The 24,437-nt window shown below is 37.0% G+C and overlaps 1 protein-coding gene across 3 annotated transcripts in view; it reads left to right on the top strand.

Annotated features, from left to right (window-relative positions):
* The first annotated feature begins 6,035 nt into the window (after window positions 1-6,035).
* PCNX4 (pecanex 4) overlaps window positions 6,036-24,437 on the top strand; it is a 34,496-nt gene continuing 16,094 nt past the window's right edge. The window contains exons 1-7 of one of the 3 annotated variants that reach the window (XM_045822547.1): window positions 6,036-6,825; window positions 14,208-14,265; window positions 15,496-16,240; window positions 21,809-21,988; window positions 22,076-22,590; window positions 22,829-22,929; window positions 23,047-23,169. In XM_045822547.1, the coding sequence (XP_045678503.1) occupies window positions 15,552-16,240; window positions 21,809-21,988; window positions 22,076-22,590; window positions 22,829-22,929; window positions 23,047-23,169 (1,608 nt within the window). In that variant the 5' untranslated portion in view covers window positions 6,036-6,825; window positions 14,208-14,265; window positions 15,496-15,551. The remainder of the gene's footprint in view (window positions 6,826-14,207; window positions 14,266-15,495; window positions 16,241-21,808; window positions 21,989-22,075; window positions 22,591-22,828; window positions 22,930-23,046; window positions 23,170-24,437) is intronic. The other 2 variants (XM_045822546.1, XM_045822548.1) reach the window with 2 other exon arrangements.

Genomic DNA, 24,437 nt, shown 5'->3' on the forward strand with positions numbered 1-24,437 from the left:
ACATATGAAAATTTCTTCCAGTAATGCTTAGTCTTTTCTGGTTCAATAAAATAGAACTGCCATGTATTTTATTTTGCCTATTATGCATAACATATACTTTCTGAATGTACAAGTATTTTGCATTTACATATCTGTATAAATACATTAATATATATACTTTACGTATGCTATACTAAAAGTTAGGATTTTATATGGAACATTACAGAGAAATCCTAATAATCTTGAGAATATATAAATTCTGTAAATGCTTTAATTTAATATAAAATAAACTAACTTTAAGAATTCCTATTGCTAAAGCACGGAAGTGGTCCAGATTCTAAGCAGTCTTTGATTATGAGAGCCCAAAATTTACTGGTATATCAAATAACGTTATAATTTTCAACTCTAATATAACACTAAAAATATTATAGCATTTCCCTGTGAAAGCATGAACAGTATAATCATTTACTCATAGAAACTAGCAACTGTATTTTCTAAATTATTTTCTTGATAAAGGTATTATAAAAATCCACTATGCCATTTTTCTGGTTATAAGCAGCTTGGTGTATTTTGCAGGGTAGGGAATAAAAAGGATATGTTTGATTGTCCATTTAATTATGCTTGTTTCTTATTTTATTATTTAAATATTATAAAAGCAACACATATTGCTTGTTAAAAACATATTAACAGAACAAAAGTAAAGGTAAAATTTCCCTTTCTCATCAAACCCTAGTTAAATCACTGAAGTTAACTTTCCTCATAGTTTCATATATATCCTTCAAAAATAAGCATATATAAAGCATGACTGCTCATGCATATATCTAGTTTTTATATAAGATCATACTATACCAATTTTTAGATATTTTACTAAAGGTGGACATGCTTGTATAGCTGTATGTGTAAATGTACCTCCTTTATTTTTTAACCCAACTTATTTAACCTGTTCCTTACTAAAAAATGTTTTGTGTTTTGCTATTACAAATGTTCTAAGTACACCTTTGTATGAATAGAGTATTACTGCATATTAGGTGAGATATGTGTCAAGGTGAGACATCTCAAAAGTATATTCCTAAAGATGAATTTTCTCTGTCAAATGGAACTGCATTTTAAATTTTGTTAGAGCCAAGCTAACAAAATTTTAAAATGTACCTCCAATACACCATCCCAATAACAGTTGATATTGTAATTTATATTTTATGTATAAATTTTATTTACCAAATGTGGTTTCATTTTCCCTAAATATTTATCTGTAACCTGCAGCTCTCATATGTTTAAAATATATTAACCTGAATAGGCCATCATGCAATATAAGCTGTAGGAATTCTAACCAGTGTGGACTTTTCCATGTAACAGCAATAGTATCATGAGTCTGCAAAGATTGTGAGAGGGTATGAAAACTTTTCTCTACATTTAGGCAAATTACACCTAACTCTCTTCTACCCCCACATTCCTTTTAATTACAAATTCAAACAGAAATGTTATCAACTCATTCACTGCATTTCCTTATATATTCATTCTATCAGAAAATGAAGATAATATTTACACAATTCTAAACAATCGGGACATTTATAAACAAAGAAATTAGTAGGCAAATGCCAGGAAAAGGACATCTATTTTAGGTTACTAACTTCACCTGTAGCTTTAGAAATTTATATTACTAATAACACATCACATCCTTGATAACACTAACAATAGAAGAGGTTAACTGATGTTCCAAAGTTAGTATAGGATACTGGGGATAAAGACTATGAAATATGCCGAGTTAACTCTTAATTATGTGTGCAAATAAAGGGGAGTCATTGCAATTAATTCAGATCTGTGTGTAACTTATTTTGATAAAGAGTCAAATTGTAAATATTCATGTGGATATTTACAGAGTTTGGTAACTCTTAAAATTTGACCTTCCAATGAAGTTATGTTCACAAGCTTTTACAAAATTTAACAAATTTTAATTAAAACTCTGTCCTTTAAACTATCCCAGTTTATCATTTTCAGTCTACCAATAATTCTACTGTGTTCCTTTAAAATAAATAACTAAAGTAAGTTTCTATCAGTGACAAATGGTACCTAGACTTAAGGCAATCACACCATAAGGTACATAAATGTCAAATACCATGATGAACACACCCAAAAATAATAATATTGTATACCAATTATACTTTAATTTTTTTAATTAAAATTTTCCAGTGGTGATAATTTTCAAAAATAGTATTAGTTGGAACACTCCTAAAGTTAAGAAATCTAATCTGTGAAGTTACTAACATGAAAAAATAATGAAACTTTTAACAGCTACACAAGAAAATTCAAGTTGTTTTTTTTAAGATTTTATTTTATTTATTTTTTAGAGAGGGAAGGGAGGGAGATAGAAAGAGAGAAACATCAATGTGCAGTTGCTGGGGGTCATGGCCTGCAACCCAGGCATGTACCCTGACTGGGAATCAAACCTGCGACACTTTGGTTCGCAGCCCGTGCTCAATCACTGAGCTACGCCAGCCAGGGAAAATTCAAGTTTTAATCAAACCAAAACATGAAACTCCATCCTTTCATCCTATCTTCATCAGCAATTACGGTAATATTCTCAAAACTGTAATTAAAAATATATTGTATTTCACAACAAAGCTTAAAACCAATTAATGGCAAAGCTAATTATACATTGTTTAATGTTTCTACTTTTGAATGTTTGTATGGTATGGAATTTTTTCTATATTAATGAAGTTTTGGTATGAAACTTCATAATTAACAATCGGCCATTCCCTGTCTTTCATATCCTCATAACTCAATGTCACCCAACCCACATGCCTGTGAGCCTGCTGGGGCACACTAAAATTTCTATCCACATGCCCATTCATGTGGCCTTTGTATGCATTTACATGCATATCATTATCTGTAATATAAAGCAATGAGATGAATTTCAACAAACCATGTAAGAAATCAATCATCTTATTTCAGAGTCCCTTTCTTCTCTCCTGATGATTTTCTTCATGCTCATTAATATCCAAACCTTGGCATTGTCTTCCAATCTCATGATTTCAAATTTTTTTGTAATGTAAAATACTCCCAAATCTGTCTTGACTTCTCCCCTGAGGTCCAATCTATTTCTAACTGGTCCAATAGATTTCTAATCTATTTCTAACATCTCAAACACATCTCAAAGTGGATTGTCTTTCTTTGCAAACCTAATCTTCCTCCTGTGCTTATTTATTTTAGGGTACCTCAAGTTTTGTAGTCACCCAGCTTGAAGGTCTGACTCACCTTTTTTCTTTGGTCTCCATACCACCAGATTCCACTCCCACCCCAATCCAATCTTCTTACCAAATTTCAGCAATTCTACTGCCATACCTGTAAGTTCAGCTTCCTAATTCTGTAAGGCCCTTTCACCTTCTCTTTAACCCATCCTACCCTGTGCTGCAGCTTTACATGGTTACTTTCAGAGCCCTCTGGTCAGTGGTCTATGGGCAAAGGGGTAGAGTGAGGATTTTATGCTCTTTTTTTTTTACTTTTTGTCCAGGGGGTAATGTAAGTATGATCTGAGGGTGGGCTTTACCATTACACAAACATGTATGCCATTATGATGCCTGTATAAACATTTTTTTCTCTGGCTGAAAAAGCAGCTCCAGATTTTTATCAAGTTTCATTTTATGTGCATCAGCAAGGTAACAAAATACGGATATTGAAGACATACAGATGTGCTCAATTCCAGATCATATCATTTATTCTACTTTTCTGAAGCTCAGACTTCTTATATTTGAAATGAGAATAATAAGCTATCTCATAAGTGATACAGACTCCAGCCCTCAAAGTCTTTGTGTTGTGGCTTCCACAGACAAATTCACACTGACTACAGAAGTCCTGTGGAGAAAAAGGGACAGCATGGCCGCTCTCTAAGGGAGAGAGAAGGCCCTGACCAGGGGGCCTGGCCCCCTGCCTAGACAGGCTTTTATTGCTTTTCTAGGTACATTACATCTAGGATGGTCCTCGTTTACTATGCACAGGTTCGCTGTAGGTGATTACCTTTTGCAGATAACAAAGGAAAGAATGTTGCTAATTACTCCAAAGAGAAGGATGTTACAGATCAAGGGGAAAGGTGGTTTAACTGGTTATACTCCATACTTGGGAGGTTTAGCACAGATTTTAAGAAGGTGCTTTAGAGATGTGCAGTAAACATTTGCAGCCTCAATTCAGGGTGAGGGAGTTTTAGCAAAAGCAAGTCTCATGGCAGCCTAGGTACAGTGCAGGCCTGATTTTCCACTGGAGAACATATCTGTGCGGGTGGGTCCCGTGTGCTGGACCTTGCTCCCCATTGACCTTTCCAAGTGGGGGCTGGGCTACATTTCCCATGCCATGCAGAACGGTCCCCTATACATAAGGTTAAGACTAAATAAGGTATATGTGTGCCTGACTCTATATATGCTCTAAACACCTGTTGAATGAATGTACCCCTACCTGGAACACCTTTTCTCCCACATCTTCATCCAGCTAACTTCTACTTATTTTGAAAACTCAACTGTAGCCATATGAACTTCCCAAGTAATTTCTGTGTTCCTATAGCTCCAGTGCATATTTATCACACACTCTTTAATTACTAATTGCTTTGTCAGTTTCCCACCTGGTATTTTGATAAATTCCTTGAGGATAGGGATCATGTTTTATTTGATGTTGTATCTGCAGCAATTAGTGTCATTCCTAGAAAATAGCATCCACTATTTCAATAACTGTTGAATGATTACTTTGTACAAAATTAACCAAAAGCCTTTACCACAAGCTTTACTAATTTTATTCTAAGAGAAAGCAAAGTACAAATACTGGTAAAAGAAAAAACATCTACTGTAGATATTTTAATGACAAAAATCTTCATTCTGGTTGGGTCATGTGTAATTCTCGGTGACAGAAATGGGCATCATAAATACAGCCTCTCTACATAAATAGCTAAGTACTTAAGCTGTGCCAGTTTCCTTTAAGCGTTTTAGTTATTTGATTTAATCCAATCTACACAACTCCCTCCATTCTGTCTCTATTATAAGCCCAATTTTACAAGGCATGGAAACTGAGTGCCACAGATTTTTTTGTAACTGAAAGATCACACAACTAGTATTACACAACTAGAGCAGTGAATGGTGGTATCAGGGTTACAACTCAGGTTTCCTGACTCCAGAGCCTCTAGTCTTAACTACACTACAGACTTCCTTCAAGTAGCTGATTTTTCAAAGATGCTTACTCTCCTACTCTGACCCAGGATACCTAGGATTATATCTTTTTCCAAAAGAGCGGAAAACATTACGAATGAACCATGGGCACATTTCCTCTTCAAACCGAATTTTATGAAAGGTTCTATCTATAGACTCTGTCTTCGAAGATAAGTATAGCGTTACGGCTGATGCTACGCAGGGCTTTTTTCCCACACCCTTCCAAACTAAACTACGCTTTCCCGCTGGATACACCCTTGTCTTATAAGCCTTGGATTTCTTTTGATATTAACACAAAAAAAGTTTTTCACATCATGGCCTGAAAACCTAAACGCTTATGAACTAAGCCATCATTTGCAGTACAACCAGAAAAGAAACAACCGAAAAGCTGCATGTATAATTTGGAGACTAGAAGATCCAAAGGAGACACTCAGAAGTACCAACTATGCAGAACTGCTTTGGTTCCCAGACTCCATTACAAAGGGAACCACGGGTACACTAATACCGACAAATTGGCTTCCACGTTCTCTTATAGGAGCATCTAAATCATTTGAGACGCATTTTAAGCTTTCATGGGCTGCCTTGCAGAATTTTCAAGGTCCATGACATGGGGATGAAATGAAACCATGGGAAAGGGAGGCAGTGGACACAGGTATAAAGTTAACTCCTAAATCAGCTAAAGTAGGGATTTTGTGGCCACCTTATGATGATCCCCGGATCTGAAATTAATTCTAAGTAATAACCGTCCACCACATCATTTTCCCCCAGTGGAAGACGGGGACTTTACCTTAATTTGTTAATAAACAGACCCCTTAGTAACATGTTTCAACGATGGGCATTTTGGTTCCTTGTATTTAAATATGCAGTCAAATCAACTCAGGAGGGGAAAATACAATAAAAGGGGCTATAGCGAGCACGTATGTGCAGTTCCAAATCTTCCCAGCCGAATAGGACGTACGGAGTATCATTTAAAAGCGTTTATTACCGTCCGTGTGTTGGGTGTTGACGGCCAAAGTGCGGATGCAGGTAAAGGAGGTAGCAAGACCGACCCTAAGCGGAAGGAGTTGCATTGCACTCTAGTCGATGGTCAGACCCCGGGTGACCCGACGCTAACAAAATGGCGGCCACGCGTCTATCCGCGCGAGAACACTAGCCCTCGAAAAAAACCTCGCGTCACCAGGGCAACCATGCTAACGCGTAGGGTGCGGTCGAAGTGAAAGTTTAGTGCTGGTTCTCCGACCCCCTTCGCCGCTGCTGCCGCTTCTGGGCCCAAAGTAAGGAGGGCCTGAGTGACTACCCCGAGCCCCGGCCCAGTGCGCTGTAGCCCAAACTTGGAGCAACCGAAGTGCGTTTCTTCCACCGCCTCGCCTCGCCTTGCAGGCCGGAAGGGGCCGCCTCAAGGAGCGCAGGGCTGGGGGCGTGGCGAGTCTGGCGCGCCGCTAGTCCCGGTGCTCAGTTACGCGCTGGGCGGTGCCGGCGGGAGTTGACTTTAACCATGGAAACGAGGAGCGGGCCGCGGGGCGACAGAGATGAACTGGTTGTCTGCTGCTACAGCTTGTCTCGTCCTCAGTCAGTCTCCCGGCGGGCTCGCCCTTCGTGTTCACCAGCAAAAATGAAGCCCCCGGGATGCCTTTGTGTCGCCTCTTCTCTCGGGTGACACGAGGTACGTTCGGTCCCCAGCACCCACCTGGGGACTTCTTTGTCGTCTTAATTTCCAAGCTAGTGCAGAGCCACGTTGTACTTGCAGTTTTAATTGTAACAGATTGCTCGTTCTTATGAAACCTTTAACTGCGATTCTTGAATTTCTAAGACGTAGGATGAACTCAGTCGTGAAAGGTGTCGATCCGATGTGATTTTAACTTTCTTGCGAAAGACTATTGTTAGCCTGTTGAGTTATAGCATTTGTCTCTAAGAGTCACTTGTGAAATGGAAAATGACTTTTTAAATTCACAAATTATGCCCCTTAGATGATACTAGACTTCTTCTCTCCTTATCTCCAAATAAACCACTTTTGGCCCAAATTGGTCAAATAGGCCCCTGACAATGAATAACTCTTTAGCCACAGATCTGCTCTCTCTCTCCACAACTCTCTGTAAGGACCAGCGTATACTTTTATAAAGTTGACTCCATCATAAGTTATTTATTAGATCTCTGAATTAATTATCTGCTGTATTATTTCTTTCTTATTCAGCTGTATAACGTTAGGTGTTTTTGTTTGCTTTTAGTTCATTCATTCTTGCAATTAGGGCAAAAACCATCCTTTGTATCATTGGGTATCCTCTGTCACCCCTGATAAATTCCCAAACCTTTATCATTCCAGTTTCAGCTATTGCCATTTCAGTAATTTACATGTTTGGATCATGTACATTACTTTTAAATTTCCTACTTAAAGAGCTGCCTACTAGTTGATAACTACCACTGAAAATACCAAGTTGGGAACTTTTCTTTTGTAAAAACGCTAGTGAGATATAATTCACACATTAAAACTGTACAATTCAGTGGTTTTTAGTACAGTCGCAGAATTACGCAACCTTTGCTACTGTACGGTCAATTTTAGAAGATCTTCATCACCCAAAAAGAAGCCCTACACCTCTTAGCTATCACTCCTGGGTGCTCCCCCATTCTCACTATTCTCAGCAGCATGGGCAAACACTAGTCTATTTTCTGCCTTTATAGATTCATTTATTCTGGACATTTTAGATAAAGGGGATCATACAGTATGTGGCCATTTGTGATTGTTTTTTCCACTTAGCATTCTGTTTTCAAGGTTCATCCATGTTGTTGTAGCATGTATCAGTAATTCATTCTTGTTTGTAGCCTAATTATCTTCTACTGTAGATATATACCACTTTTTATTTCATCCGTTGGCAGACATGTCAGTTGTTTCCATTTTGGGGTTGTTAAAATTCTGCTGTGAAGGTTCATGTACAAATTTTTGTGTAGACTTGTTTTCATTTCTCTTGGGTAAATATCTAGAAATGAAAGTTTTAGGTCATGTGGTCACTCTATGTTTAGCCTTTTGAGGAACTGCCAGACTGCTTTCCAAAGAGGCTACACCATTTTACATTACCACTTGAGTGTTCTAATTTCTCCACAACCTCACCAATACATGTTAGTCCTATGGATTCAAGTGGTATCTCCTTGTGGTTTTGGTTTGTATTTTCCTAAAGCATAATGATGCTGAGGATCAATCGCATGTGCTTCTTGGCCATTTTCCAAATTAGTAAAGGTGGTGGTGTTGGAAAAGTAGAACTTTAGTATGTTTCCTTTCAAATTTTTAAACATACTTTTTAGGAACACTTATTTATTATCCTACTGATAATTTGTGGAGGAATTTTGAAACATAAGTGGGAATTACTTTTTCTTGACAAGTTTAATTTTGTTTAAAATTTTAGGTTATTTATAAACTAACTTTCTGTTTCTTGCTTATTCTCTTGGTATTGAAAATTTAAATAATTCCAGGTTTTTTTTATTTGTAACAGTTAGTTAATTTGGGAGGAAAATGTTCTCTACTCTACTGGTTCGTAAACTTTGGGTAAGAAAGCATCCTTATTACCATCACCTGTCACACTGTAGGTACTCAAAGGCTATTCAAAAGTTTAAATTTATGGAAAATACTAATTTATCATTTAACTAATTCTTTATGAAAGGAAGGATAACACATTTAGTTTATACTAACAATGATCAAAATGTCATCTTTAATCCTCACCAACATCTAACTACTTCAACAGCAAGTTAACAGGGGGAAAAATGATTCTAACATGTCAGAGTTATATCCTTCATATATAAAAAGTTATTTTAAATTAATAAGAAGTGAACAAACACTTCAATAGAAAAAAGCAAAGGACATGAAGAAGCAATTTACATAAAATAAATGGCATATATCTACACATGCAAACATGCACATACGTGTAATTAATTTTCTCAGAAATCATATTCATGAAGTAATAATAGGATTCTATAAAAGGGAATATCCAGGGATTAAAGAAATGCTCTTAGAAATTAAAAATGTGAAAGCAAAGATTTAATAAAATTTGACAAATATATTAGAAGATAGTTTCCTGAAAGTATAACAAAAATACAGATGAGGCACAGTGCAGAAGTACTCAGTAAATAAGTGTGGATTCAGTATAACCTCATACCTGTTAGGATGGCTTGTATATACCTCTCTCACGTGTGTATATTTGCATGTGTTGGCAAGGATGTGGATAAATTAGAGCCCTTGTACACTGAGAATGCAAAATAGTGCATCTGCTATAGAAACACAGCGTGGTCAGTCCTCAAAAAAATAAAAAATAGAGCTACCATATGATCCAGCAATTCTACCTTTAGGTATTTATCCAAATACCCAGGATCTTGAAGAAATATTTGAATGCCATGTTCATTGCAACATTTATAATAGCCAAAAAGTGGAAGCTAACCAAGTATCCATCAACAGATAAATGTATAAAGAAAAGGTGGTATATATGTTCAATGGATTGTTATACAGGCCTAAAAAAGAAGAAAGCACTGCCATATGTGACAGTGTGGATGGACCTTGTAGACATTATGGTAAGTGAAATAAGACAATCACAGCAGGACAAATAGTACATGATTCCAGTTATATGAGGGATCTAAAATCATCAAACTCCTAGACACAGAGATTACAGTGGGGGTTGTCAGGAACTTAGAGGAGGAAGAAATGGAGATTGCTGGCTAATGAATATGAAGTTTTAGTTATACAAGATGAATGAGTCAACATGTGTTGCTGGTTAACAAGACTATTGAATGCTTAAAAATTTATTAAAAGGGTAGATACACTCATGTTAAGTATTTTTACCATTAAAAAAAATCCAAATCTAACAACAGAAAAAGAAAGGTGTGGATTCAGTAAATAAAATAAATCAATAAAAATAAACGATAGATTTCTAAAAAGTAACCTTTGCTAAAGAAAAATCAGACAATTGCTAAAACTTCTATTTGTAGGAATTCCAAATAGGAATTTGCCAAACTTAGAAAACTATATATTTAGTATAATCCCACAAAACTACCACGTTTTCTCTTTCTGTTTTAAGGGATTTTCAGGTTGGTGTCTTACACGATTACTGACTTAAAGTTTTGGTGACTAAGAATTCCCTCCTAGTATACTGCCCTATTGATCTGTTTCCTGCCCTTCTGGATAATGCATAAGAAACGTGGCACAAATTCCAAATAAAGCAACGTTTCTATAGCTGTTTTGTTTTTCCACTTTCAGAGAAGCTTACAAAGAAAGCATATGGCCCAAATCAGTGTTATGATGCCATCTTTATCCTTTAGCCTCTCTTTCACTTCTTTCCCCCCTTCCCCACGCCTTCAGTCATTTTTTCATTTTTAACAAGTTGGTGGTGGCAGCTGTGTAAATGCATCAGTCTATCCAGAAATTAACAGTATTTGAAAGCATGTGCCAAATTCTCATGCAGGGATTAAGTTTAATTGTTCTGATTTTATTTTCTATAACAGTAATCCAGATTAGGATTTAGATCTCTTTATATAAACGTAACTATTGCTTCCTACAAAGAAAATATTTTTTTTTAACTTGTCACTTAGTGGGACATTTCTTTTTTTTTAAGATTTTTAAAAATATTTTATTTATTTATTTTTAGAGGGGAGGGAGGGAGGGAGAGAGAGAAAGAGAGAGAGAGAGAAACATCAATGTGCGGTTGCTGGGGGTCATGGCCTGCAACCCAGGCATGTGCCCTGACTGGGAATCGAACCTGCAACACTTTAGTTCACAGCCCACGCTCAATCCACTGAGCTACGCCAGCCAGGAAGAAAATATTTTTAAAAATGCTGTAAGGTCTGTAATTAAATTAAAAGTCAAACAGTACCAATTTATCGTACTTTTTACCTTAATGGATTTCCAGTAGTTGTCACATAACCATCTTTTATCCTTAAGAGATTAGGGAAAAAAATACCCATACTTTAATTAGTCTTTCAGCAACCTGATATACTTGCTACCTGTCAAATTTCCCTTACAATTTTTTGTGCATACCTTTGTTCATGACATTCCTTCTTTTTCTTCTTTTTTTTTATTTTAATCATTTTTCAAGTACAGTTTTCTCCCTTTTACTCCCAATCCAGCCCACCCACTCAACCCTCCCCACTTTCCTCCCATTACCACCCTTCCCCTAGTTTTGTCCATGTGTCCTTTAAATTTGTCCCTGTAAACCCTTCCCTTTTTCCCCTGAAATTTTCTCTTCTCTCCCCTCTGGTCACTGTCAGCCTGTCCTCTATTTCAGTGTCTTTGGTTATATTTTGCTTGTTTCTTTGTTTTGTTGATTAGGTTCCTGTTAAAGGTGAGATCATATGGTATTTGTCTTTCACTGCCTGGCTTGTTTCCCTTAGCATAATGCTTTCCAGCTCCATCCACGCTGTTGCAAAGGGTAGGAGCTCCTTCTTTCTTTCTGTTGCATAGAATTCCATTGTGTAAATGTACCATAGATTTTTGATCCATTCATTTACTGATGGGCATCTAGGTTGCTTCCAGCACCTAGCTATTGTAAATTGTGCTGCTATGAACATTGGGGTGCATAGGTTCTTTTGGATTGGTGTTTTAGTGTTCTTAGGATATAGTCCCAGCAGTGGAATTGCTGGGTCAAAAGGCAGATACCCATTTTCAGTTTTCTGAGGAAGTTCCATACTGTTTTCCATAGTGGTTGTACCAGTCTGCAATCCCACCAACAGTGCACTAGGGTCCCCTTTTCTCCACATCCTCTCCAACACTTGTTGTTTGTTGCGTTGTTTATTATGGCCATTCTGACTGGTGAAGTGGTATCTCATTGTGGTTTTAATTTGCATCTCTCTGATAGCTAGCGATATTGAGCATCTTTTCATGTGTCTCTGGATCCTCTGTATGTCCTCCTTGGAGAAGCATCTGTTCAAGTCTTTTGCCCATTTTTTAATTGGATTCCTTGTCTTCTTAGAGTGTAGTCATGTAAGTTCTTTATATATTTTGGAGATTAAACCCTTGTCTGAGGTATCATTGGCAAATATGTTTTCCCATACAGTTGGTTCTCTCTTTATTTTGATACTGTTTTCTTTAGCTGTGCAGAAGCTTTTTATTTTGATGAGGTCCCATTTGTTTATTCTTTCCTTTATGTCCCTTGCTCTAGGGGACAATGACATTCCTTCTTGACTACTGTATCTTTTAAATTCTCCTTGGCTTAGCTAAACCTTTAAGGTCGTTGAAGCCCCAGCCAATATTTCTCAAAGTGGTTTTACTAGAACATTGTACATGTGATCTCTTATTAGATATCATGGGGGAAATGGGTTCCATGTTCAAATAAGTTTGGAAAACTCAAACGATAACATTTTAAGCAGGCTTACGGTGGTGTTTTTGTTTTTAACTTCAAAGATATTTCAGATTTTTTAGCTTGCTGATTTTTACGACTCTTCAAGATGACAGTCTAGCGTATAACTTCTCAAACTTCTTTGACCATGGACCCTCTAATCAAGAAATATTCTATAGGGCAAATTATCCTGTATCCTTCAACCTTTCTTTCACTAGTTCATTAGAATAACAAATTACCATCCCAGTGTCTTCCCCCATGCTTTTAAGGCTTCTTGGGGGACCTTACACTTTCTTCATACTTCTTTGTCTGCTCTCACTTCCTTAAAGATCGCTCCTACCTTATTTTGCCTCTTGTGTCTGCTGTTTCTACTCTGCTTTTCTCTCCTGGTATGAACTAGCTCCTCCATCCTTATAATGAAGGAAATTAAAGCATAGCATAGGACAGGGAACAAATTAAAATTGGACTTTTGACGTGTTTAAATTGCCCGGCCATTTCTTTCTCCAGTGGAGAAACCCAGCCATGTTTCTCCCTCAGGTCCATCCTACTCCTGTATTGCATTGGGATATGCTGCTTTAGGCCGGTAATTTTCATCCTTTTCATCTCGAGGCGCACATAAACTAATTACTCAAATTCTGCTGCACACCAAAAAATATACTTTTTGCTGATCTAACAAAAAATAGGTATAACTTTGGTTCATTCACATGGGACAATTCTTGTTGTGTTGGCTCTTGTCATTTTTTAATTTCATAATTCTAAGGGAAAACAGGTCAGTGCCCCTAACTAGTCACTTATTGCATGTTTTGAAAATTCTTGTGTCATATCACTGTGCTGTGGCACAGTGGTTGAAAATTGCTGCTCTAGGCAAAATCTCCTCTAACTCAATAATACTATCAATAGATAGCATTATTTATTCCATAATAAAAATAAATGAAGATACTTTCTAAACAATTAAAAACTGAGAATAAAGAGTTTATGAGTTTACTGTTTGGAGTAAAGTAGGATATGCTGGAAGAAGCTTTTAAACAGTAAACACTCCCAACATCCCTTTTAAACAGCAATATTTAATGTTTTCCAATTTTAATCTTACTTAAGCTATGGCATTAATGTATTACATGCCTTTCCATGCCACGGTATTTTACTAAATATTATGGGGAGTCAGCAGTATCTCAAGATTTGGCCCCTACCCACAAATAACTTACTGGTGAAAAAAAAAAGACATGAAAAGATAACGTGTGAAGAAGTGAATAATAGAAGAAGTGCTTCATGTTGATATGTGTTACAAGATGAGTAGTATGAACTAGCAATGATTTTAATATACAGAGAGAAGAGAGGCACAGTTTGGCCCAAGTGCTCTGCAAAATTTTCAGAAAGGAGTAGACTAAATTTTGAAAAGTTGACTAAGGGGAGTAGATGGCACCCTAGGCCAAGGAAAAGTCTAAGCAGAGGCACCCATAGTGAAAAGCACAGAATGTGTTTGCAGGGCATGGGATTTGAGAGTTCTAGAGAATATTTAGTAATGTGATGAAGAGGTATGAAAATGTTATATGTAAAATACACACACAAACACAGCATAGTGTGTATGCCTTCTGAAACTTTTTACTCCTATACAAATTACACAACCATGTATACATATTAAGTGTATGTACTATTGTTTTTAAAATACAAATGGGTCTTTGTGTGTTTGTTTTACTTTTCAAAATATCGTGGACAACTTTCCATGCTTCCATGTCAACAGTAGATCTTCAGAATATTTTTCTCTTTGGAATATAACCACAGAGTACTCCATCAAACGGGTAAGAACATTTAAATTATTTACAAAAGACTCAAGTACTAACAGTTAAATGAACATGCCAGCTAGATAATCTGGTTTATAAGTATCTTCAGTTTTTGGCTTCCTTTCCCAGCAAGCCATTTCACTTTGTTCCTGACTTGCCTCAGTGGAGCAGGGGAGGCCAGCTTTTCCTAACTCCCTGGGGAATTCCAGGCACATCCAGACTCTTCAAAAACCCTAGGCCAGCCATCCAAGTTTATTTTCCTCTCTGATAACATCTTTCATAGATAAATAAAATCAGAATGCTTACCCTTCCTCACAAGAGTGCCTTTACTCACCCTAGGGCTTCTACAGAACAATCGTATCAGAATACTGTACACTGAGCCTGACATCAAAATAGGAGATAAGCTCACTCAGAGGGCAGGGAGGCAATCTCTTCATTTCCCGGAACTGACCCATCAACCACTCAAGTTCCCTGTGGTTCTGCTGGTTTTTGAGTACTGGCAGGGCTGTCATGTGAGAAAAAGCTGTGACTTGTGGCTTGAAGACATAAGACAGTAGTAAGTGTTTATAGTTTGAAGAACTTCCTAGCAGTATAACAAGAGAGGCTGTAAGGCAGTAATTTTTAATGGTGACCCAAAAGCCTTCTGTTATGCCCAAAATCTCTCTCCACAGCTGATAGTGGTTGGGTAGACTACTGATTTGCAGGAAAACTATTCTGAACTGATGGGAAGATAGGCTATTTTAAGATGCCTTTAAATTTCTTTATGCATTGTAAAATACATATAATAAATTTTATCATCTTAACCTTAACTTTTATCATCTTAAAGAACTGTACATCTTTTCAGTGTACAGTTCAGTGACATTAAGTACATTATCACATTGTTACACAGGCTATCACCACCACCATTCCCCATGAATCTTTTCATCTTGTAAAACTCTATACCCATTAAACTATAACTCCCCATTCTCCTGTCCCTCTAACCCATCACAACCATCATTCTAGTTTCCATCTATGATTTTGATTATTCTAAGTACCTCATGTCAGTAAATCATACAGTGTTTGTAATGTGACTGTCAAGTCTGTGTCAAGCAAAGGGAAGGAGGTAGAGAAATGAAGTTGTAAATCCTGCCCTTGAAGGAATTAAGGAGATAAAACAGAAATGTGGGGTTTCCCCCACGTGTTGTAAATATGACATTTTCATATTGTGAACTTTTAACTCCTTCCTTTTCTTTTTTTTTTTTTTTTTAGAGACTGCTGTGTTACAGAAAAGGATGTGACTTTGAGGATACTACTGAGCGAGAAGGATGAGCCCTGATGCGCCTCTGCTGAATGATTACAAAAAGGACTTCTTTCTGAAGCGTTTTCCACAGACTGTTCTTGGAGGCCCTCGACTCAAATTAGGCCATTGTGCCCCTCCTTATGTATATATCAATCAGATTATCCTTTTTCTGATGCCATGGGTTTTGGGTGGAATAGGAACATTTTTGTACCAATTAGGCATCCTAGAAGACTATTACACAGCAGCACTCTCAGGTGGACTAATGATTTTCACTGCATTTGTCATCCAGCTCACAAGTTCATATGCCAGAAACAAATCGGCGACAGTAGAAAGAATGCTAAGCACAGATATCTTAGCAGAGGAAGATGAGCATGAATTTACAAGTTGTGCTGGTGCTGAGACTATCAAATTTCTAATTCCTGGCAAGAAATATATAGCCAACATGGTTTTTCATTCTGTCCTTGCTGGGTTAATGTGTGGTCTTGGAACGTGGTATCTGCTCCCGAATAGAATGATCTTGCTGTATGGCAGCACAGGAGGCGCTGTTCTACTGTTTTTCTTTGGGTGGATGACATTATGTACAGGAGAATATTCATTAATCGTAAACACAGCTATAGAGACTGCGACTTTCCAAACCCAGGATACTTATGAAATTGTTCCTCTTATGAGGCCACTTTATATTTTTTTATTTCTTTCTATAGATCTTGCATACAGGTAATAAGCTATCAAATATGTTATAACTTGCTTTGTTTTTAAGCATGCATAATAGGAGCATTCTCCTTAGTATTAAAAAAATGTATTTGTGAATTGGAAGTCATCAAGACAAACCACTGGGTGATAGTTTGTTTTGATGATTAATCTCATGGAATTAATCTCTGTTACCCAGCCATACTAAAGCAGTAATTAAATCTTACTGAAAAGTAAAAAGAAAACCCTTCATAAGATAAAATAAATAAGCAAAATTTCAATCCTGTGTTTCACTTTAAATTAAGAGCTGTGAATCTGTAAGTTAGCTGGCTGGAAACTGAAAAGAGGTGGGACTTTCTTGTGAGGAGAAAATGAAGAATTTAAAATTTATATATATAAATATGTATAGATTGAGATGAATAGAATAACATCTAATTTTGTTATAGTAACTAGTGAAAGAAATATTGATGTTTTTTTAAAGTCAGTTGGCTACAGACTTAAAAATGAAATTTTGTATGTAGGCCCTTTAAGAGGCTGTCTGCATCTTCAACTGTCCCTGGCAGACAAAAACGCTGCTGCTTTTCACCTCTGGATGTTACCTGGGTTCCTTTCTGGTTCTGGTGCTATAAGCTAGGAAGCCCAGCTTTGGGTTTACAGCTAACAATTCTTAGGGGGACCCCCCCCAACTCAACAACTGAAATAGCCCTTTAGAACTTCATACACTACCCATGAGAGCACAGCGAGCCCTCTTGCACCTCTTCCATACTCCCTACCAATCTTGTGGTGAAGTAGTTTCTTCTGTCTATCCTTAGTTATAAGGCTCCTCTCCAGCTACTGTGTAGTTGGTTATTCAGGATGCTTTCTCTGCAGTATAGTTGTAATTCCAAATTGATCCTGGGAATAGGTTTAGTGTAGCTTCTACTTACTCCTCTGCCATCTTGGATCGCTAACCAGAGTTTTGAACTCTACATCTGATAGGTTGCTTATCTTCATTTTTATGGTTCTTTTTCTGGAGTTTTCATCTGTTCTTTCATTTGTGCCATATTTGTTTATCTCCTCATTTTGGCAGTGTCCCTGTGTTTGTTTCTATGTATTAGGTAGAGCTGCTATGACTCCCTATCCTGGTAACATGGCCTAATATAGTAGGTATCCTGTAGGATCCAGTGACACAACCTCCCTTATCACCCAAGCTGGGTACTCAAGGTGCACCATTCATGTGGATGGAATACACCTTCCTCTTATAGTGGAGCCTTGGTTGCTGTTGGCAGATCAATGGGAGGGATTTACCTAGGCCAGTCAGCTGAAAGGACTGGCTGTGACCGCTGATCACCAACCTCTGCCTTCTCTGGAGGATCAGCTGTGCAGGGACAGGGTGCTGGTGCTCCAACATGGTCTGTAGCTCTCTGCTGGTTGCTCAGGCTCTGTGGTTTCCCTGGGTGGTGCAGGCCAAGGTCAGCCCCCACCTGTGTTCTTTCCCAGGCCACTGTGCATGAGCTATAAAGCAAAATACAGATGGCTGCTACTTGTACTGGGCTTAGGGATTCTTAGGCAAAGCCAAGCTGTGAACCTAGGCTGGGTGCTGCTAGTGCCAGGCCTGGGGCCACTTAGCAAGAGGTATGGAGGCTGAGGGCTCACAGAGGCCCACTGTTACTTGTTTGAGAGTATTTAGGAAGTTGTGAAGCATGAGTCAAGACCAGACATTCATATGGAAAAGTCACTGTTGATAGGTTGGGTGGACCCATAAGTTGGATGGGATGGAGGCTCAGCAGACCTCCAGGGTGGGGCAAATATTGTTAGCCAGGTTGTTGATGGAGTCTCAGATATGGCACCCACCTGCCAGCTCTGTGGCTTTGTGTGGGGTGGGTTCAAAAAAAGAATAGCCTCTGCCCATTTTTCTGTCTGGGAGAAAGCTGTCCCCCAGCTCTTGTCTTGATGCCATACTTCAGTTCCTCACTGTGTAGCAGCTTGAAAGGCACTCCATGGATGCATTTTAAGCTGCTATCCTGATGCTGCAGCTTAGAGAGAGTGAATCTGAATAAGTCAGTGTGTGGGTTCTTTAATAGGGACTACTTGGGACTTCAGAAGTTTCTTTTCCCAACTGAATCTTTGCTGGGTTTTGCAGCCAGAAGTTATGGGGTCTTATCTTCCTGGCAGTGGAACCCTGGACCGGGGGTCTTTGTGTGAGGCTGGTACTTCTCGCTCTTGAGATATTCCTCCCCGAATTTTTATCCACCACATGTGAATGTGGGACCAGCCCATTCTGCTTCTATGTCCCTCCTACTAGTCTGGGTGGATGTGGCTTCTTTAGTTCCGAAGTTGTCAGATTCTGCTCAACTTGATTTCTGTTGGTCCTCCATGGTGGTGGTTCTATGGTTTAGTTGTTATTTTGATGTGGTTTGTGAGGAAGTGAGCCTTGTTTACATATGCTGCCATCTTGACTGGAAGTTGCCTGGAATGTAAATTCTTATGTTACTATTTCACTGTGCCATCTCTGAACTCAGAAATTATATACCTGTTGTGATGTAACTTTGCATTTAAACAATGTTCTAGGTATTTTAATTTTAAAAAAATCTCAGTTAATTTATAATTTTGGTTACCTTGAATTTCTGCATTACTCATTTCTTTAAAAAAGAGCATAAAATGTCTTTTACTATGTTTTATTTTGATTTTATATAGTTTTAATATTTATAGTTTGGTAATTACAAGGAAAGGTTTTTTAAAAGATTTTATTTATTCATTTTTAGAGAGAGGGGAAGAGAAAGAGAGAAATACCAATGTGTGGTTGTCTCTCATGCACCCCTAACTGGGGACCTGGCCCACAACCTAGGCATGTGCCCTGACTGGGAACGGAACTGGTGACCCTTTGGTTCCCACCCCGCACTCAATCCACTAAGTTACACCAGCCAGGGCACAAGGAAAGTTTTTTCAGTAAAATCCATTGTTCAAAAAAATTTTACATAAATTAGCTCTGGCTGGCGTAGCTCAGTGGATTGAGCGCGGGCTGGGAACCAAAGTGTCCCAGGTTAGATTCCCAGCCAGGGCACATGCCTGGGTTGCAGGCCATGGCCCCCAGCAGCCACACATTGATGTTTCTCTCTCTCTCTCTCTCTCTCTCCCTCCCTTCCCTCTCTAAAAATAAATAAATAAAATCTTTAAAAAAAATTACATTAAAAAAATGTACATAAATTGACATTTTTGTTCAGAAGAGTTACCTCCCACTTCACTTTTAGAAAACATTTAGCTTCTGATTAACAAAATAATTAAGAATCAAGAATATCTTTTTGTAGTAGGTATAATACTGCAGATAAATAATGCATGATATGTGTTCAGTATTCAAATTTGGACAATTGTCAAATATATCAAATTGTCTTAATTTTATATCTGAGAATGTGAACATTAAAGAGATGAGTCCCACAGTGTAGTGATTCTTTTCCCATTCTTTTATTCTATGCAGTATAGTCATGTATTAGTAATTTTAAGTGACTCTGTGTAGTTTTATTGAAGACAAGTATTAAATCTATACTGCTTTGTTAATAGATTTTCAGGAATTATGTGAATGAATGATGCATATTTATATCATCTTAGCCACTATAAAGGACATTTTGTTTATTGCATGTGTGGATCATAGTGAGTGTATGGAATATGAAATACTTTTATGGTTGTTAGGGTCAAAACAAAGGTTTTTTTCTTGAGAGCTAAGAATTTTTTGCCATAAAAAATTCCTGTTACATTATCAGAAACATTAGAATTAATCGTTTTTTCATATAAAAGAACCACAGTAATCATCAGTTTGAGGCTGAGTCATATACACAAGAAGGTAATCACAATGTTTGGTTACCTGATTTACATGTGCTTCTATTCATTTATGAAGTCTTTGTATATAAATACTTTTCTGTGTCATTGCTTATTGTTTATGTTTAGCACAAAAAAATTGGGGAGTAAATCTAATTTGGATAAAATATCTCCTGAATATATATTATTTTTACACATTATCCTGTCTTTGACTATGTTAGCAAGAAAAGTGTTATATTTAAAAAGAGTTGTACATAGCTGCATGTTTTCCTTGACCTTCCCGTGGTTTATTGTGTATGGTTTCATTTATTTTTTGTTACTTCAGTATTTTCTTCTCAGGATGAGATGAACTTTTTTTTTCTATTGTATTTATTTTTAGACAGAGGGGAAGAGGAGAAAGAGAGGGAAAGAAACATTAATGTGTGATTGATTCTCACGTGCCCCCTATTGGTGACCTGGCCCACAACCCAGACATGTGCCCTGACTGGGAATCGAACCAGCAACCCTTTGGTTTGTAGGCAGGCACACAGTCCACTGAGCCACACCAGTCAGGGCTGAACTTTATATTAAAATATATTACACAAAATACTCTAATTTAACATCACATTGTTAACCTTGTGTTCATTAATTCCCTGCTTACAAAAATTCGAAGGACATAGATATGATGCAGAGTGCATTAGCTGGCATAGTCCTGGTATGTGTGACCAAACACATTATGTTCTTATTATATCTGTGGTTTTTATGCATTTGCTTCTGGACTGTTAACATACATTTAAGTGATGATTATTACAGAAATTGTCTTTGTCCTTGACTTGGATTTCTAGCAGCTCAGATATTCAAGTACAATTATTCTACAAGTCTTGAGATGTACCTCTTGAAAGTTACCTCTGGAACTCCATAAGTACTAAGATGTTGCTTTTCAGACAAATGTTTGTTTAGCGTCATTCAAAAAAGATTAGTAATGTTTGTTCTTTTGCGCTTTCAAGTTTTATTAAATTATTTGAAATCATGTAATGATGTTGTATTTAACTTGTCAGTGCTGTTTCAAGAACCAGTTTTCCCCACTTAAGAGAAAAACCATCTTTAACTTATGAGACTGTATTGTACCTGTTTGTATTCTCAAATCCATACCACTGTAATATACAAAATAGGAACAATACTGTAAGTGCTAGTTAAGTTTCCAGGCTAACTGAGAGAGACACATTTATAACCTAATACTGCTGACTTCTGCTGTACTACACTAACTTCACATCCTGGGACCTGGGAGCAAGACAGTACCAGAGAGTGGGAGAGAGAAGAGTCTCCTCTTTTCCAGCTACTACTAACATGTGAACAGCAGTAAGGCTTTGGCTTTCCCAGAGTGACTTGCAGTGTTAAATTGAAAAATTTTATACTGTAAAAAATTATAGGTAGAATTTAGCCAATGTATTGTAGTTTAGACTAAAAAAGGAGCAATGTTTTTGCCCTGAGCTCAGTTCAATTTTACAGATCCCTAAATTCAGTAAGTTACTTTTAATTACATCTTACTCCTTTCTACATTTAAGTTCAAGTATTCTCCCAGTGCTAAACTTATACACTATTGAGCCAGGTAATTCGTGGTATAAGGGAAGGACTATGATCACAACTTACATGTATTGATCTTTTGCAAGTTAGAAATGTTCTTTTGTTTGGAGGAGATGGTGTGTATGGCAGGGGGGAGAGAGAGAGTGTGTGTGTGTGTGTGTGTGTGTGTGTGTCTTGTTTTTCCTGAAAATATTCTCTTCTATGTTCTTTCATATTATTCAAATGTTTTTTTTTCTATAGGTTTATGGTAAATATACCAGCTCTAGAACAAATGAATCAGATTTTACACATCTTGTTTATATTTTTACCATTTCTGTGGGCACTCGGGGTTCTCCCCCCACCTGATGCACTTTTCTTATGGGCAATGGAGCAAATTTTAGAGTTCGGCCTTGGAGGCTCACCTATGTCAACTCACATACGGTAATTATTTTAAATATTAAAGCTATATGTAACTTACTCTTAAAGTACATTTTTTCTTTTCAAGCAAATCTTTTTTTTTCTCTACAGGTTATTAATAATGTTCATCATTTCTGCTGGAACAGCTGTAACATCGTATTTCATCCCCAGCAATGTTGGAGTGGTTCTTTTCATGACTGGACTTGGGTTCTTACTGAGTCTTAACCTAAGTGAAATGGGTTTTGTCTTCCAACACAGCATAACCAGACACAGAGTTGAAACTAAATCTAAGCCTTTACCCACTGGTTCAGAAAAACACTTCACTTGGAAGGAATGCCTCTTCTACATCATTATATTACTTTTGGCTCTCTTAGAAAGTGTTTTGCTGCATCATTTTGCTTGTTGCTCACAGATTTCCAAAAATAGCCCCCAGGTTATTGTTGGCTATATTTTGATGATATTACTTATAATACTATGGATACTTAGAGAAATTCAAAGTGTCTATATCTTTGGAATTTTCCGAAACCCATTCTATCCAAAGGATGTGCATACTGTGCCGTTATTCTTAGAGAAGCAAGCAAGGCTTATGAAGATTGGTGTTGTCAGACGGACTTTGCTAAATCTAGGTAGGAAGGTAAAAATCTAACCTTGTGTTCTATTTACAAAGTGTACAGAAATATTATAGAATTCCCATATTTGTGTAATATGCTCCATATAAACATTTATTCTCTCATGTTTTGGTTTGTTCATTTGTTTTAGTTCATTGTTTAAATGTGCACTTAAAAACCTCACATTGGCAAAAATAAAATATGGTAGAAGGGGTTACTTTGCCTTAATTAGTCTTCTTGTTGTTGTTTGTTTTAGTGTCACCTTTTGCTATGATAGCATTCCTTTCACTGGACAGTGCCTTACAAGAGCTCCACTCTGTGTCCGTCTCCATTGGATTCACGAGAGCTTTCAGAATGGTAATCCTAGTATGCACTTAATTTTTTTCTATTTCTAAATTTGTGATTTTGTTAATTCTAAGAGTTGACATCAATTACCAAATTTTCCCTGATGAGTGGATAATTTGTGTACTGCAGGTATGGCAGAATACGGAAAACGCTTTACTGGAGACAGTCATTGTGGCAGCAGTGCACTTGCTGACCTCCAGTGTGGACACGTGGTGGAACAGAAGCCTGAACACAGGACTCAGACTCTTACTGGTAAGTGTATTTCTTAGCAGTTTCATTGAAATGTAGTTCATAAACCATAAAATCATCCATTTAAAGTAAGTAGTTCAGTGATACATATTCAGAAATTTATAGTCATCGCCACAATCTAATTTTAGAATGTTTTCAGCATCCCAAAAGAAACCTCATATACATTGTCATTTCTGAGTTCCTACTCTTCATCACACCCATCCCCTACTCCAGCCCCAGGCGCCATTTAATCTACTTGCTGTTTCTGTTTTGGCTGTTGTGGACATTTCACACAAATGGTCTTTTACATCTGGCTTCTTTCACATATGTTTTCCAGGCTCATCCATGTATCAGTATTTTATCTTTTTTGTTGCTGAGTAATATTCTTTTGTGTGGATATATACATTTAGTTGATTCTTTCATCAGAAAATAGGTATTTAGGTTGTTTTCACTTTTGACTATTATGAATAATGCTGCTATGGACATCCATGTACAAGTTTTTTATGTGGACATAATATTTTCATTTCTCTGGGTATGTGTATCTAGGACTAGAACTTCAGTCATGTAGTAATTCTCTGTTTAACACTTGAAAGTATTGCCAAACATTTTTCCAAAGTGGTTGCACCATTTTACATTTCCACCAACAATGCATGAAGATTTTAATTTTTCTATATCTTCACACTTATTATCTGACTTTTTTATTGTAGACATTCTAGTGAGTATGAACTGCTATCTTGTGATTTTTATTTGATATCTCTGAATGCTAATAATGCATCTTTTTATGTTTATTGACCATTCATACATTTTTTTAAGGAATGTCTATTCAAATACTTTGCCCACGTTTATGTGTCTTGTTATTGTTGGGTTGCAAGCATTCTTTATATATTCTGGACACAAGTTCCTTGACAATAGTATGATAAACCAAAGTTTTCTTCTATTCTGTAGGTAGTTGTTTACTTTCTTGATAATGTCCTTTGAAGTGAGAAAGTTTTAAAGTTCAATTTGTCAGTATTTTCTTCTGTCAGTGATGTTTTTTATGTCACATCTAATAAACACTACCTACTCCAAGATTATAAATACTTACTATAATTTCTTCTAAGATTTTTACAGTTTTAGCTCTTACTTTTGGGTCTATGATCTCTTTGAGTTGATATTTATAAATGTGTTATGAGATAGGGTTCCAAAACCATTCTTTTGTATTGGATGTACAATTGTGTCAGCAACATTTATTGGAAAAACTAGTCTTTCCTTAATGACTTTTCTTGGCACCCTTGTCAAAAACCAAATGGCAA

This window comes from Phyllostomus hastatus, unplaced genomic scaffold, assembly GCF_019186645.2.
Source record: "Phyllostomus hastatus isolate PE091 unplaced genomic scaffold, TTU_PhHast_1.1 phas_scaffold_501, whole genome shotgun sequence".
Taxonomy (NCBI): Eukaryota; Metazoa; Chordata; class Mammalia; order Chiroptera; family Phyllostomidae; genus Phyllostomus; species Phyllostomus hastatus.